Source organism: Labrus bergylta, chromosome 11, assembly GCF_963930695.1.
Source record: "Labrus bergylta chromosome 11, fLabBer1.1, whole genome shotgun sequence".
Lineage (NCBI taxonomy): Eukaryota > Metazoa > Chordata > Actinopteri > Labriformes > Labridae > Labrus > Labrus bergylta.
Window position 1 is genome coordinate 13,901,514 of NC_089205.1, and position 17,980 is coordinate 13,919,493.

Below are 17,980 nucleotides of genomic sequence, written 5' to 3' on the forward strand. Positions count from 1 at the left end.
GCACTGGTAGGTGCAATGGTGTAAATGTCAACATCCCCTGCCACTCGCCCGCGGGGGAATTTTCCTGACAATATCCTGCTGAATTCTTACATTGGCTCAACCCAAATTCACAGGGAAATTGTACCAGGGGACTGGGAACTGAAAATCAGGTAAAGTCGGAGTGAAAAAATTGCTTTCACAAATGCAGCTCACCCTGAAAATCTCGGGGTCTTTTCAGGAGTTTAGTGAATATGTGAATCCAGCTAAAACAACAAAAAGTTAGTTAAAGTTAAAGTTAGTCATATTTTCTAAAGCTGCTAATCACTACTGTGACAAATTATTGAAAAACTATAAATTTAATATCACTTAGACTATTTGGTACAAATACCAGGCTTTTTGTCTCTCATCCAGTTAACATGGGGAAAACCAAAGCAAAATACCAAAATGTGTCATTACAAAAACACATCAAAATAACTCAGTAAAAAGCATTGACATTTTCATTAATGTTAAGTGTTCCTCTGTATTTTGCCTTGTTTGAATTGTCACACTACACACACACACACACACACACACACACACACACATACTGTGTATGCACAAACCTACACACGTTTATCTTATCCAGAGACAGAAATAAAAGGGCCTGCTGTTATTTTAAGACTGCTGACAGCCCGATCTCCCTCATGCTGATCAGCTCCCCTTTCCCGCTGTGAATCGATGCCTTGTGCTTCGGCTCTCCACACAAAAACTAATCTAGTTGACTTTCATAACTAGTTTAATCTGATTATAAATCCCCCTGGTATGGACGCCACTCGTAACAGTGTGGCAGAGGTCACACGCTTCGTGCTGAGAAGTGCCACAGGACTGTGTTCTGACTGAAAAGGTTTCCCATTAAAGAGGAGATTACACACTCTGCTGCGTCACTGGAAACACTGAACAGTCTGCCAGGATTGGTTCATAATAATGAGTAATAATGAGATCAGCTTTTCTTTGCCCATGTGTCGAAGAACTTTAATACTGAGACGCTTAATTTGATTTGGTAAGAAAAATGTGAAATAAAGCTTAGAGCTCCGTATCTCAAATGCTCTAAGATGCTACCTTTTAATCTCACAATGAATCCAAGATAGTTTCCACGATCAATGCTCACTCTAAATAGTAAAAATGAAATCAAAGGCACATTTCAAATCTAATGTCAAATAGATTTTATTTCGGGGTTATATAGAAATAAAACATTCAGATTCACTGTGACAAGAACACAAGTTGTACCCAGTTCATTGAACAAAACACTGAAATAGTTATTATAGTTTCTGCAAGGCACTTTTCTTTATCCCCATTTCCACCAAGCAGTCCGGTTTGGTTCAGTACAGTTTGGTACAGTTCAGTACGGTAAATCCTGAACTTTCCACAGCCAACCATACCCTTATTTGGGAAGCGGAGAGTAAGCCAGATAGAGATAGTGTGTAATCATAGCAGCCCAACACAACATCCTGGTTTCTTTAAACAGTTAAATGCACCACTCATTCAGAATATTTGCCATGGAAATGTGAAGAAAAGGCTCTTTCTTCAGCATGCTGTTAATCACTTCATGTGACACCTACCCCACGGCAGCAGTCTCAGGCATTAACAATAACAACAGAGAAATAATCAGTGTTATGCCTGATGGTCTCTTTTGCTCTTGTAGGTTATATTAAGACATCAGAATTAATATAATTCTGTTTTATAATCAGCTAAAAATGTCTCACAGGGGCTTTAAATTGTTTAATTGTGGAGTCCATTTATATTAGGCTTTGTTGAGCGTGTTAATTTTATTCAAATACACCAACATACTTTTTTTTTACTCTTATTTTTGTAGATCAGTGGTCAATTTTAAGATTAAGATTTCCAAGGTTTCTGTATCTCATTGTGTAGTTAAGCGCCTCGTATCCTTTTCCAGTCCCTCAAATTGACTAATGTTTATGTTTAAACCAAGTCTGACATGTGGTGTGTTTCTTCAGCAGCCACCACAGAGGAAAGTCCTCCCTGGTTTGTTTGGGTTAGACAGCAGAGGAATGAGGGAGGGAGGAAGGAGAGCGATGGGGAGAAGTGGGAGGTGAGGGGATGAGGGGATGATGACAGGGGAATTGGGGGGGGATGCCATGTTGGACAATGCTTTCTGAATTTTAAAGAGGAGGAAGAAAAAGGGGAGGGGAGAAGAAGGGGGGAAAGAGTGGGTAAGAGGAGAAGAGAGAAAGGTGGCACAGGCAGTGAAGTGATGGAGGAAGGAACATGAAGGAAAGTGAGGTGAAGGGGGAGGGAAAGGGAAAGGAGTGAATAATACATAATAAAGGAGGGAAAGAAGGTGGGGAGAGGGGAAAAGAGGTAGAGGAGGGAGAGGAGGGCAGGGACCTCGGGGGTTACATTCCTGATGTGCAACCAGCCCGGTGCGGCTCTGCTGCCCAATGTAAACACAGGGCTGAGAGGTGGACTGACAGCCTGTCACAGTGACTCATGAGACAGAGAGAAAGCAAGCAAAGACGCAGAGCTGAGATGTGTTTAGAGAGAATAAAATGTGTAGGGAGGAGAGAATGAAGTGGATCGTAAGAGAAGAAGGACAAGAATAAGTGGACAAAAAAAGTATGTTCAGTAAGATGTTAAAATGAAAATTGTAATTAATTGGGATGAATACATTCCTTTCCATCTTTCTCTGCAATTTAATTATTTGAAATTGGCCCTAGTTATATAACACTATATGAAGGTATGGAAACACAATTACATACAGGATCCAAGTAAACACTACATAAATACAATACACCAATAATAATTAGCATTTTAAAATACAACAAGCAAAAAAAGTGTACAGCTCTGGTTTGTTTTCTGGCACAATCTGCTTTTTTATTACAGTAATATCTTGAATTAATTCGATTCAGTAATGTTTCAGAGTTGAAATTCTTCAATAGAGATAGCTAATTTTCCAAATGTAAAGCTACAGTGTTGTATGTTACATTTGCCATTCAAGATGCTCATAGTTACTCTGTGATGTCTTTGTGTTTATTTGGAATAGGGGACTAGGCCACCATTATATATCTTTTTTAAAGTAATTAAAAAGAAAAGAAAAGGAAATGCATGAAGCTGTCAAACTATCTTCCTCTGCTTTTTTCCTTCATTAAACAAGACTTCTCATCCTTCATTTGACAGGTGATCACACATTAAGGTAAGGGGCGTGTCAAGACTTTTTTGACTGGGGTTGCCCACCTAGGTCACCGACTTATGCAGGGGTGGCATGAAGTTTGTGGGCACACACAGATGATTTTCATTATTTTACCCATATCTATCCCCACAAAATATATGTACTTATGAGTAACACAATTTGGCAACATATAAATGTATCTTTCAAGACTCAAAACAAACATGTATGTGCAAAGCCACAATTTTATGTACCAAGAAAATCACATTCAAACACTGTGTAAGCTGTGTAACTTGCAAAAATACATTTATTGGCAAGTAAGTCCATTTTGCTTGTATTTATTTACAACTGACCGTATGAACCAAAATAATACTTCATTAACCCGTAAAGAAAAGTACTAACAGTCTGTTGAAAACAGTCAGAATAATTGTAATTTAAATCCCGCCTCTGGTTAGGCAAATTGTCAATCAGATTTGGATTTTAGGGTGTCACCTGGGGTGGCCATCTGGACAGGCCCCTGGGTCCGAGAGACATTAATATCCCAGTTTGAAGGTGCTGTGATGAACTTGTTCTCTTTTTAGCTATACAAATACAGATTCTTGAGACATCTCTGGAAATAGCACGACCTCCTATCTCTTTGCTGATCTTGTTCTGTTCATGTGCAAGGTATGTTTCTGACAAGGAATCTAATCCCACAATAACAGAACAGTCAAACACATCACCTCTTTTGTGTAGCAGCAGCAGTTATAGACATTAAAAATAACTTCATAGAAATATTCTATCTTGTATGTCATTGTCTCATTTTCTTAAATCATAAAGAGGCACCAATATTAATTTCAGTCAGTTTTCCCTCACAACCAAATACTCCTTACAGTAGCTTTATAAGGGTTGTTGTGAAACTGTTGATTATTCATCACATGCTGAATGCAGAAACATTGTGTCATTTCCATAGACGGCAAACTATTGTTGATTTTGCATACAATGTTTGACAAGGCTCAAAAACAATAGTATTCCGATAGTGTAGACACATCACTAAACACAGCCAGTCAGCCATGAGAGTGGGCGAGTTGGATGTATTCTGTGGTGTTAGTACTACATCTATTGGCAATGCAACGGTACTGCAACTGAAAAAATTAGGCGGTTACACTTGTTTTCATGGCTGATACAAAAGTATTATAAATAAATTACAGTTTGAAGTTGAAAACCAGAAGTATTCATTTATATTTCATTTGTTTTATTTCATTCCTTTTAAACCGTACAATGTAGAGACATTGTTTTTTTTTTTTTTTTTTGCTTTTACAAAGAACAAAAAAGGTGCAGGAGGAATAAAAAAAATATAAAACCTGCCCTAGATAATATTTTCTTTTTAACAATTTAGTTATGTACTATGGCCAATGAATGAAATAAAGTGTCTGAAAATACAGTTCCCTTTTTTCTCATGAGAACATGGCACAGCTGTGAGGATCACCATGATACTCAGCATAAGAGAAAAGGCAATTCAATAAATAAAAAGAGTTTCTTTTTTTTTGCTAAAAAACAAAACAAAACTTGTGCAGAACTTGCCAGTGTCCATAGTGCACCCCCCAGTGGAAATATTGAAACTGTATGCTAACATACTTTTCACAGCTTCTGACTCTGGTACATAAAGCCTGGACAAAAACTAAGGATCTGCAGTACCATGATAAGTTTAATATAACATTGACTGTTCTATTCTATTCTATTATAAATAAAAACAAAACATTTTTTTACAAAATAGCAAACAGAATGAACACGGGAACGATAAAGTGCAATGCCCGTAATGACACTTAGAGAAAGTGTAACAGATCCATATTCTTCATCCCTATTCTTCTTCTGGCACAGAGGTCAGTTAATCGATGAATCTATATTTCATCAAATCATTGTGCTTTTGTTTTCACTGCTCAACTTGCTAAGGAGGGTTTCCCTCCGAGTTGGGATTTCCAGTTTGAAACAACAATCTCTCCACAAACCGTGAAGACCTTTACTTTTGGGAAGTAAGGTTTTTCTACAGAAAATACTGAATGTACGTCACCAGTGAATGATAAATAGATACTTCCTGAAACACTCACATGTCATGGAAATATTTACAGCGTATCGTCCCTGGTCACTGGTCAGTTCTGGCTCTGAAGTGTTCAGTCAAACATGTGATGTGCACTTCGAGTGATGTACAGTACAGTTTAGTTCTTGATCCTAGAACATAACCTGTTCAATATCAGATTATCTTCTCCGTTTTAGCATTTAAGAGGCCACTGCCACTGCTGTGAGGGGAGTTCCCTGCCTGTAGAAGAGGAAATAAAGACACAGAAGAGGGAGGGGTAATGAAAATGTTAGACATGGATATGATGTGCTTTACAAGCTAACGAGAACACCATGGCAACAGTGGTGGTTTAAAGCATTTCTTTTACTTACTCTTCCTGAGTCGAAGGTCCTGCAGGTTTTGTTCCTCCTGAAAAACCAAGAAAGATACACCTGTCATTCACACCAACTTCTTCGTATTCTCAAAGTTAGACGTGAAGGTGAATGTGTGGACATAGCCTCACCTCCTTGCCCTCTTCTGCATTTAATTCTCAGACACAGCCCAATGCCAATGAAAAATATTAATGCAACACAGATGGTTCCTGCTATAACAGGTGTGTGGGTTGTAGGGGGAGGCCGATCCTTGGGTTTACCTTTAAAGAGCAAATGTTTACCACACCAAAAAACATACTGTGTTAATAGATATAATACAACAATTATTCCATTATAATATCCTATTTTGTATATAATTTTAGTATTACATATGCATTTTTCTTCCTTATTTCCTAAATGTATTACCATGCAGGTTTAAAAAAAAAAAAATCTCATTCTAGTGGCTTTGATGTGAAATTAGTATTTAGTTAAAAATAACTTTTATGGTTAAAAAGGTTTGTCCCAATAGTTATGCTTTATGTATTTAACAAGTGGCAATCTCCTATGCCCAAAAAATGAAGCCAATGTGTAAGTGCAAAAGTCTGCAGTTCCCAAATTGTCTACTTGAGGCTGGCTCTAAAAGCCCCAGAAGTCCCATCAACATGTTTACAGCCAATAGTTTTGGTCTGAATAGATCATGTCTTTAAATTGTAACAGGGATAATTAATTTTTATACAGCAACTCATCCATTTAAAAAAATAAAAAATAAGGATACGAGTTATGCATAATAAGGGGAATGGCTGATCTGCCTAACCGATAGAGGCATTGTAGCTGTTTTCAAGGAGGCTAAAAGCCTACCTCCATGTATTATACAGTCTATGGTATTTTAGTACTAATTAGCAATTGTTAGCTTGAAAACATGCAGAAACTTAGATGGTGAATATTGTTTTCAAACATCAGCGCAACAGATAGTTCACTTTTAGCATGCTGCTAATACTTGAAATAGCACTCAAGCTCAAGTTAGAGGTGCACTTTAATTCTTCCTAACATTTTTTTTGTCAAAGCTTTGAAGTCCCTGACCACATAATCACACAGTTTAAACTCTGCTACATAAGTCAAACAGTGAAACATTTACAAGGATGAAAAAATTCCCTCACACAGTCCCTTCACAGAAGCAATAAAAGGAGATCTATGCTTAGGGGTTTCACACCTTTCACACTTCCCAAAACTTAGCCAGGAGTGAAAAAACATACAACTTTACTTAGATTTTAATGTTGAAACCATGAGGTGGCGTCTCTTTACGTTTGTTACTCACAGACTGAGAACAATTGAGAGTCGATGCCCCCAACAGAGCAGCTGATGGACCTAATCTCTCCCATGGAGCAGTTGAAGTACACCGTACTGGAGCTGTTGAATGTCATGGTGACATCATCTCTTGTTACACTGCTGTTTACATCTTCCATCATCTGACTCTCTTGGTTCCAAATCATCGGGGAACGTGGGTAACCGCCATGTGAGGAACAGTTAACAAGCCAATGGATGTCATCCCTGTGCAGCACTTTTACTTCAGGCTTGCTGTAGTTTGCTAGAAGAGGGAGACAGAGAAAAAAAGAGCACTTTTAGGGAAATCTCAAGGGTTCAAAAAAAATGCCATATCGAGTTCAGGCATCATGCATGGGTTTTTACAAAGTTTCCCTGGTAAAAAAACAAAAAACAAGAAAACACAAAGTTTTAAATTAAGAGTGTTACAGGCCCAACATGAAATCTGATTGGCAACCCGTTGTGTCACCCCGAAACTATGTTTGGCTAACTGCCTTGTCAGAGGTGGGACTTATTTTAGGCTATTTAAGCTGTTTTGCAACAGGCTGCTAGTAGCTTTCTTTGCATTTCTCTGTGTCACCTTTAATTTGGTTAGTAGTTTAAAGAAAGACTTTGGATAATATACATCTACTTTTTAATACTTCAAGCTTCAAGCTTAAAATATCTATGTGCTGCACTTTGTTGTGTTACTTTTTGAAGTTAGAAAGTCATACACAGACATATTACAATAAATATTGGCTGTTGAAGTAGATATGATAAGCAGAGACAGAAAGAAGTAAAGCTATTAATTCAATTGTGTGAAAATAAATTTAATGCCCAACGTGCCCCTGTTGGGTCACCCCATTCTAAAAAAGTCAAAATTGACATCAAATTGAATAAGCTAAATTGTTCATATTGTATATAATTTAAGCTTCATGGTTGATTTAAAAACCTTCAATTGCAGACAATCTTCATTTTTTTATTTATTTAACACTTATACCTTTGATGCTGAGGTGTACGACGGTTTCCTTAGTATCGGAATGTTCATTGTATGCAATCACACAAGTATAGTCCCCTTCATGTGAGACATTCAAACTGTGCATATGCACAGTCTTCTTGTCTTGATCCATCCATGTGTTCTCCCATGTTCTCCCTACTGATTTTGATGCATAGTGGCCATTGACAAATGAAGAGCCTTTCTGCAAGTACAATAGATAAAGCGACTCTTGCGTAGCAGGACAGGAAAAGGACACATTTCCACCAAGTTCCCCTCTGAGCTGAATCTGTGCAGCATTTTCTGAAAAAAAAAAAAAAAGATAGGTGAGAAGTAATTCAGGGACAGATCGGAGCAGGAAACCTTTTATAAAAAATGATGCAATGTAATAGAAGATCTACAAAATAAATATTATAACCAAGTATAATTGCTGGGGAATTGTATTTCTTATAATATAATATAACCTTTTATTAATAATCCATAAGAGCAGCTCTGAAAATATCCTAAATAAAAGTAGGCAGAAAGTTAAATATCTAAATAATTCACTATGAATGTTGAGTTGCCCAAATGGAAGTGATGAATGAAGGACTTCACAATCTTTTTAAAGTGGTATTTTTTAATAAAGAAAGAACTAAGAAGGCAACTTAGTTCAACTCTTTGAATTAGATTGGACATGTTATATGCGTGACAGTTAAATCATAAACAAAATGGTTTGCCGTCTTTGTGATGTAAGTTGAAAGCAACCGAAGAAGACATCATTCAAAAAACAGCTCTTACTATTTGTGAGCATTGAGGTAAGGGGTTTTGTTTTAAGGCTTTAAAAAAAACTTCCCCCAATGATGAAGTAGACTATTCTCAGTTCCTCTTCTTTCCATTTTTTCTTTCTTTATTTTGAAGAACACATGACTTATAGTGACCTTTTCATGTTTTGCATAATCTAAAGGTTAAGATATCAAAAGATACATTTACGTGTGTTCTGGTTTCACTTTTAAAGGTCAGTTAATTAAAAGTGACGTTAAAATGTTATACTTTTTATTTTCACAGTTGGTGTTTTTTTGGGTCACCCTCATGAGATCTTCAGCTCTGTTGTGCTCACCAACTCCTAAGTAGGCTACAAGGTGACATATCTAGCAAGCTGTTGACTTTAGCTTGCCAAAATGTAGCTTTCTTCCCAAGCTAGCCACTTCCTGTGACTGCATAAAGTCTGATGGATTACAGTTGTTTTATCTTTACTTTTCTGATGAAAACAGCAGGGTCATGGGACGGTGATGGTAAAGGTAATATCATGGCTATCGTACTGAGAGTTGGATTTGAAGATTGATACCATCTTATGATTGTACAGCTTATAAAGCAAAAAGCTGGTTAGCTTAGCGAAACGCAACCACTTGAAAACACAGGAAACAGCTAGCCTGATTTTGGGTTTCAGCTATCGTGCCAAGCTAAGCTTTACTGATTGCTAGTTGTAGCTTCATATGGTATAGACACCAGGCTGGTGTTAATAGGCCTTACTCCAAAAAAGGCCTCCTTTCCACAGAGCAGTATGGTTCAGTTTGGTTCGGTATGATATACATTTATTGGTTTCCACTATCTTGTAAATGCTACCAAAATAAGTGATCCGAACGATCCTATTTTTTGCTACACTTCTGTTGGGATGCCAAGGGTACCTACCTAACGCTTTGTTGGTTCAAGAATTGACACTTTTTCCACCAAAGAAATCACAAACACAAAACGCGCCATGTTTAAATACCCCAGGATAAACTTTATGCATATGTATCTGTACCCTCACTCTTCTCAATACAGTTACAAATAATACATTACTAGTTCCCTTTATTCACTTTATTCTTGTGCAACCAAGCACAGCGCTGATATCCCTACTGTTATTACGTATTTTCATGAATTCATTGATCTTGATAATTTTGTGGCTATATCTTTGAATTGTGTCAACCATCTAAGAATACCTCTTTTAGGTTTGTGAAGCTGTAATACACGTGTGTAAGAGACCTCATAGCAGCAGAGTTATATTTGGACTGGAGCCAAGTGTCTGTTGTGACTCTGAGACTGAAGAGATGTATATGTCTTGTATTTACGAGTCAAGGTGAGGTCTTCTTTCTAGCCTTTTAGAGATGTACCGAAGCAGCCAGGAATTTGTGGGCTGTACCTTCTAGCAGAATAAAAGCAACACTGTGAAGATGAAGACTTTGCCAATGATGGCCAATGACTGCCAGCGATTGTGAGATCTTGGTCAGCATGGGTCAGCGATGGTCCGCACTTTGTCAGCCATGTGTGTTGTGTTTCTGTGTTGTCTGACCATGGCTGAATAAATCCTAAGATGATCCACAGTCTGTTTCACGATTTCATCATTGTCCATTTAATACAGAAACAACCCCCACCTAACAGCTACTGTCTGATGCCTGTAGTCTCTCAAGATTAACCACTGGCTTCTGTATGAAAACAAGATCAAGGTGTGCTGTTGGTGCACTGATAACAAGGAAATACTAACCATTTCCAGAAACGTTCCTCATCACTGTCAAAACACACAGGACCCAGAGGGAAAGCCTTTGGTTCCTTGAAAGAGTAGAAGAAAAATTATTTAGATGGTTATCCAGGCAACACTGGGGAATTACAGCAACAAGTCATCATAGAAGCATTCCTTCAAATGTCATACTACAGAAATCCCCTGGCCCTATGCCAAGTGATTCAGTGGATCCCTGTGATTCAACAAATCAAACCAAAGTAGCCCTGCCTGTTCCCCAGAACCGTAGTGTTGTGTATGTCTTTTTGTGTTCTCTTATCCTCTATCTCTCTCTCTCTCTCCTGTGTGCCCCCAGGTGTTGCTTCTCAGCCTCAGTGTACTCATCCAAACCTGTGGCAACTTAGTATTCAGGGGCTGAGGTATAAAGCGCAGGAGAGGAGGCAGCCATTTGTCAGTGGGCCATTCGGCTGTGTCTCTCTTAACATCGAGCAAACGTCTGTGTTCTCCTTCTGTGTGTTTTTGAATGAGGCCTACCTGTTTTTGCATAGTTGTTTTGTTAGTTTTGACTTTAATGTAAGATTAGATTGGCTTCTCCTTTGTTTTGTTTTATGTTAAAGAAGCTTGTTTTGGTCATTTTTTGTTGTTATAAATAAATCCTTTTAAGTTTGCTTATACTTAGTTCCACATTTTCCCTGGGTTATGTTTAATTATTACTCCCCTCATCCCCTAGCCATCTCGAGGAACATAACAAACTCCTTTTCAATAAACAGTAAACGAACTGAGGGATGTGATCAATGTGAATGTCCACACATCCACACCATACCCTCATCATTCAGCTGTATGGATAACTTGGTGTTTCACATTCCTTCTGAGCCATAAGGTGCTTCATATAAATAGTTAAGTCAGTGTTTATTTTCACATTTATGATGGACTTACAGTGAGAATAAAGAGGGCTTGCTAATTTGAAAGTGTTCAAAGTGACAGTAACTCATTTTCATGACTTCATCACCAACGGTTTTACAGGAAGAATCTTAGTCACCACACCCAAATGAGTGTTTTCGTAAAGATCAAGTTATTTACTGATTTACATTCTTTTTACGTTCTTAGTTTGCTTGAAATAGCACAGCAGTGTCAACTGCTGACATCATCTGAAATCATAATGACATGATAAGAAACTGACAGATGTACTCACAAAAAGTTCTCAGGGATCCAACGAGTTGCCTGAAGAAAAAAACAAAGAAGTCACCTCATGATAAGTCAACCTTTTTTCCCCTTGCAAACAGTGTGAGCTCTCCAAACAAAACAAAACAAAAAAATAGCTTATAGGATCTATTATCTTTTAATTTGATGTTTGTTAAATCTGTGCCTGATGGCATTAGAGGCAAGTCAGAGTGAAGCACTCAGTGGGTCATTTCATGGAGGATAGGTTAAAAATGTTTTTTTTTCTGTTTGATCATTTTGAACCCTAAATGCACGGCAGAGGTGCTGTAGTTACTGCCTTTGGGTGGAAAACATCCTCCCAAGCCCTGCAAACCACAACAGAGCATAATTTGAAAATTATCTTTGAAAATGGTCTTGTTTGTCTGAATCTGACATTCTCTATTTACACTGTATCTTGAAACACAAAGCTGACTTATATATCCATCAGTGATTTCTACAACTAGCCAGAATTGGGAAAGAACCAGTAAGCTAAGTAAGATGTAACTTTGCTCAGTGAACACATGAGCAGTATATCAAGTTACCTTGCAGAAGTAGAAAGCCTTCATACACCAGAGTCATTCCAGGGAAAACACCACTACACTCTCACCAGAAACTACATCTAAGGGAATTCCCAGAGGCTTTATAAGTACCGAAAATATCTGTTTTTGGTATCAGGAAATAATGATTTGATAGATTGACAATATAAACTATGGGATTCAAAATTCCTTTTTTAAAAGATAATATAGTCACAACAGTGGTATCTTATAGATCTAGCTTTGTCTAATGTTTTGGTATCTTTGTTTATTACAAGCCACTGATGTAGAAATCGATCTTCATTTCTTGAGGTGTTTCAAATGTAAGCGCTAACTGTTACTTTCAGTTTGAGTTACAATCACACGAAATACAACAACAAGTAAAACCGCAAACAGCATGCACTCATTGAATAAAAACCACACCAAGCAAGTTTCCACTTGTTTAATGTTTAAACAATATAACGAACTGTAAAGAATTGAGCAGGGTGAAACTCAATAAACGGAGGTGAGGTATTACAGAAAACAGTTATTTATTTACCTGCTATCGATACAACATATTACTATCACTCTTTTTTTATTCAAGACTAACGAACTGACTTCTTCTTTTAGGACTTTAAATGTTTGTTGCTTTAAATCACCGAAGTGGCACAGATATCTCAAAGAACTCTTTCATATGACTAATGACTATTTTGTCCTTTTATTGACCTCAGTCCATTTGAATAAACTATAGTCACGTATTGAAAGAAAATGACTCACCTTTGTGTGCTTTCATTCATGCTTTGCACATATAGCAGACAATCTTTTCAAGGCAAACAAGTCCTTATTTGAAGCTACAACTTGCTTTAACTTGTACTTTGATCTAAAGCAATGTCATGGCAATAGAAACCAAGCTTTTTTTCTGTAAAGGTTTCAATGTAGAGAAACTTTTAACACACGAGCATTCACGGGCTACTGCTTATGGCATTTCAGGTATTTCTTTTTGACATTGAAAATAGTTTGATGCATGAGAAGCAGCCTTCTTTTCTTACATAAACACAGACAAAAGAGCCTTTTCCACAGCATTTAAATGAAACGTGTTCAAAAAGAAACAAGAGAGAAGAGAGAGCTCTTACCATCCTGCGTCTGCTGCCTGTACTGATGAGTTAGAGGAAGTGACTCTGACTCTATAAACATAATGGGTGGGTGGAGCTTTACACATATGGTCTTTTACTTCAACCCTTCCGTATTTATACACTAACCTATTATCAACTACTTGGTTTCATGAAAACCTGCTTGTTCAGCTGGCCATGTGACATGGATTTCATGGACTTTATCATTGTCACCTCCCACTCCAGATAAAACAATGATAACATAAAATAACACTATATTGTTGTTTTGACGTGCTGCTTCACAATTTATACAACTGCTTAACTCAAGTGTGAACTAACTTTAAAATAGGTTCGGAGGTAACTAAAGATAATGTAGATAATAAAAATAAAGAGGGTATATGAAACTGACAGTATTCAAATTGACACCTTGTTTCCATGACTACATCACTGACAGTTCTACAGAAATCTTTGTGACCACACCCAAAAGGTCAAGTTCTTTCTTGTTATTTTGGCTAGGAGTAACATTCAGTAACTAAGCCATGAATCAAGGGAACCATTAGATTCCTTACTTTGAAACCTTTTCATTTCAACCTGGACTTTGTCTTTTCTGAGATGGGCTATGTAATAAAAATCAAATGTGACTAGAGAGTGATCTTGCATCAATAAACTGAAACGAGGCAACAGCAGAAGTGTCATTTAGTTCATGTCCTATAGTGAATCCATAAAATTGTCACCATCTCTGAGCTACAATTTAAGAGCCACTTTAAATGGTTGAATAGAGCAGAACTGTGAATTTTACACTATCTGCAGTTTTTGTGTGCAACAAAGTGTACCAAGCAATATCTAAAATCGGATTTGATTTTCATTAAACATCAATTATGCATTTTGTAACTTAAAAAAAAACAAAAAAAACCAAAACCTTTATTTAACCAGATAAATAACCCATTGAGATCAGGATCTCTTTCACAAGGGTGACCTGGCCAAGAAGGCAGCAGCCCATGTCATAAAAAGCATTACATGATAAAGAGACAGTTTACAAACAATAAGTTAAGAGAGAACAATGATTTACAATATGCAAATTGATTTACAAATAAAGTGCAGAATCTTGATCACGGATTACAAATCAGAAACACAGGCACTGTGAACTGAACTGGTTACTGAATTTGGATGAGTTTGCTTGCCTGTAACCAGGCCTTTTATTGCATCTAAAGAGGTCATATTAGTTCCACTGCAGGGGCATCCTAAAGGACTATTTTTTAAGTTTATTCAGGACTGTTTGGGGCGATCATGCATCGTTAAATTGGCCTAGGTTTGACGTTTCATTTCTATCCACTGGGTGTGACGTAAAAAACAAAAAAACTTGCAGAGTTGACCGGAGCTGGTAAGCTCATTCCATCTCTACCACTAACCACACATAGTTCATGTTCTTTGATGTTAGGTAGAACATAGTTTCCTTTGATATTGTAATCACTCGGTTTCAGCATGGTGTTAAATGACAATACTGTTCTGATACTTTTCATTACCCACTGATTCATTTGTAAACTGCACCCAAAAAATCCCAATACCCAAGTCACAGCACTGAGCTGAATTTCAGAACTACATAAAATATCTCATTTGTTATATTTACTAAAAGGTAAAGTTACTTTAATCCAATAAAAAGAAGTATTTCTGACTAACAATGCAGGATTATGCCACCTAGCTTTAGCTAAGGGAAAGTCTCTATGCACTATGGTCGTCTGTTCATGCTCCTTGTAAGTATATCTTTACAGCTGCCTTTAACTCGTGACACTTAAAGTCAATGAAAAGTGGTGAGAAAAAGAAACGTAATGTGTCATTATTAAACACCCATGGCCTAGATTATAAAGTGGTGGCAGAGGAATGTCCAGCATTGGTCAATACCCTCTCACAAGAGCCAAGCAGTTACAGATATATGAGGTAGTCTCACTTGCAGGGTGTGGAAGAGCAGGGAGCATACAAAAGTTGTTGTTGTTTTGTTGAAAATTTACAAAATACTGGCAGATTCCTGGAATGAACCACTTGAGAAAGAAACTTCAAGAATTGGCACGATAAAGTGAAGATTTAATTCCCAGGATTTTCCTTGTGTATCCCTGGTAAATTTTAATAAAGTCCCCAGGAAGTCGAGCCTCCTCCACACTTGGCCTTGACTTGACTCACCCCTTTTGTTTTCATTTAGCCTGTGGCAGAAATTATTTGTGACCCACTGTCACTATGTTGAAGGATAGTTAAATGGTTAGGTTTGTTTTTCAAAGCATATTGGAATGACTATGCTTCTAAAAAGGGGAAATGAACATTCAGACACTTCTGTGGTAGTTTGGCTTTTTAAAAAACTGCTCCAACCGCAGAACTTGCATGTTTGACTGAAATGGCTCTTTAACCATTTAAATTAAATACATTTTCACTTTTTAAAAAATCAAACCACTATGAATAGTAATTCTCTCTGCCTTTACAAGGAGTCGAACAAGAATATGAGGGAATTATGTGGGAGTAGACTCTGAAATCACAACCACATCCCCATACACAAATCAGTTCTCATCATTCTGGGGATATTTGAAACTCCAAAGCAATCTCTAGCACCAATGCCATTTTGATAAGGTAACTTCCCCTATGAAAGTACTTCCTTGTATCTCTTAAGCTTTCATAAATAAGTGTTTTTAGAGTTGAAATCTTTATCTAGCGGACGGTTTGTCAAGACACATTATTTGGAGGAGGGTAGATGGCATGCAAATTTGAATTTTTACCAACAACAGTAGATCAAAGAGTCATATTCGCAGGCTCTTTTGAGAAACATGTTTGACGAGAAATGGTCAGTGGTGAGTGTTAGACTTAGACTTTCTTTATTGTCATTCAAACTTGTACTTTACAGTGCAGATAAGAACAAAATTTCGTTGCATTTGACTCGTTTTAGTGCAGGATAAAAACAGCAGCAAGTATTTACATTTGTGATGTATGTTATATTGTATTTTACAGTCCAGTGAGGTATTCCTGTGCAGGGGTTTGAGGGGGAATGGAGGGATTCTTTTTTTGTGTTCAAAAGTCTTATGGCCTGTGGGAAGAAGCTGTTACAGAACCTGGAAGTTCAGCTTCAGAGGCTGCAAAAACAGTTCTTGGTGGGGGTGGGTGGGAGGTGTTACTGTAAATCATGCTAAATAACTGTGGGTGAAGATACTATCACCATCATATAGAAACTAGAAAAAACTCTTCAAATAGCAAATTGGCTGTGAGGACACTGGGTGAATAAATAATTTCTGTACCTATACAAGGTGTCGGAAATGAAACTGTATTAAGGGATTCCCTGCACGCTTCCCCCTTCATATGTGACCGTAAACTTGAATACTGACTAATATAGTGCATACTGTCGGACAAACTGATTGCAACCCCAAACAAATTCTAAATGGCAATAGCTTTATGTTAATGTAACTTCATATGCAAATGTTTATTTAAAAAATGTCCCCATTATAAGCTAATAACCTTTACACAGAGTATACCCCAAATATTATGTTATACAGTACACAATACACAGGTGTAGATTGGCCTAATACAAGTAATGACTCAATGTAATGGCTAACTGTTGGGCCTACTGCCATCATTCTGATTATTAACTAACTAACATTCTTTACCTTTAAGAAAAAGCTAAAGACCCAGCTCTTTCATGAACACCTACTAACTTAATGACGATGGTCTCAATATAATTGATGATGATGATGGTTGTGACGATTGTTTTTGTTTGATAATGATGACTTATAAGATGGTTTCTATACTGATTAGAGCTCTCAAGGACTGCTGTCAATGTTGTGCTTTGCCTCTGTGCAATGACTGTCAGCACCTGTGTGTCCAATCGGACTCAAAGCTGATTGTTTGCTCTTACTGACATTGTTCCCTTTTTTTCTAGATCCTTGCTTGTGTTGTACTTACTCTCTCATGTACGTCACTTTGCATAAAAGCGTCTGCTAAGTAGAATTGGTTACACATGTGCTTTCCCTATATGTCAAAATGTCCAAGAGACCTATTCGTTGTATGCCTATTTCTAATATGAATAAACTCCTAATGAAAATGCAAACACATACTAAAGGTGGCTATTTGGATTAAAAATAGATGATTGAACCTATGTGTCTTTCATTTTGGATTAAACAGCATGGATATGACACCATCGTTCTTTGAAACGGAACTAGACTTCATACTGGGAAATGTGTGTGTTGTTCTTTTTCAAAGGGAATCTTAAAGTGAAGTAGGTAACACTGACTGCACTGACCCTGGTTGATGGCTGTGGTTGCTGGATAAAAAAAAAAAGAAGTTGTTTTGTCTTTGTTTGAATGTCACATGCCATCCATGGCACCAGTACGGCATGTCAATATCAGGAAAGCCTCAAGTTTCTCAGAAAACCCACACGAGAAAGGATGATGGTATATAAAGTTACAACTCAGACACCCACCCTGCAAGACAGAGCGCTACCGCACACTGTGTGTGTTTTGTCAATAACAAGTTACTGTGTAATTTTACATTTACATTATTGTATTTTTTTTACATTATTGTATTTTTTTACATTATTGTATTTTTTATTTTTATTTAAATGATGTAAATATGTTTGATCTGTTTTTTAACTTCTATTTTTATTTTTTACAAGTATATTCCTCGTCCCCTGTTTTCTGGAGCCGCTGTAATGCACAAATTTCCCCCACGGGGGATCAATAAAGTTTATCTTTTATCTTTATTTTTTTTTTAACACGGCTGAGACAATTGAAATAGCAGATGCTGACCAGCTCTGCAACTTTTTTTTATTTTTTTGTGCAGCGTACTATTTCCGTGTCACGTGGTACGTACGTAGGT

General features: G+C 37.2%; 1 protein-coding gene across 1 annotated transcript; it reads right to left on the reverse strand.

The window, feature by feature from the left end:
• Positions 1-1,166: 1,166 nt before the first annotated feature.
• On the reverse strand, positions 1,167-13,194 carry LOC109995792 (T-lymphocyte activation antigen CD86). The gene is made up of 8 exons (XM_020649636.3): positions 13,160-13,194; positions 11,507-11,535; positions 10,342-10,406; positions 7,848-8,144; positions 6,864-7,133; positions 5,701-5,829; positions 5,570-5,606; positions 1,167-5,438 (listed from the first exon to the last, which is right to left on the reverse strand). Exons 1-8 carry the CDS (start codon positions 13,160-13,162, stop codon positions 5,399-5,401), a joined length of 870 nt encoding a protein of 289 aa, XP_020505292.2. The 5' UTR covers positions 13,163-13,194; the 3' UTR covers positions 1,167-5,398.
• Between the last annotated feature and the right edge of the window lie 4,786 nt (positions 13,195-17,980).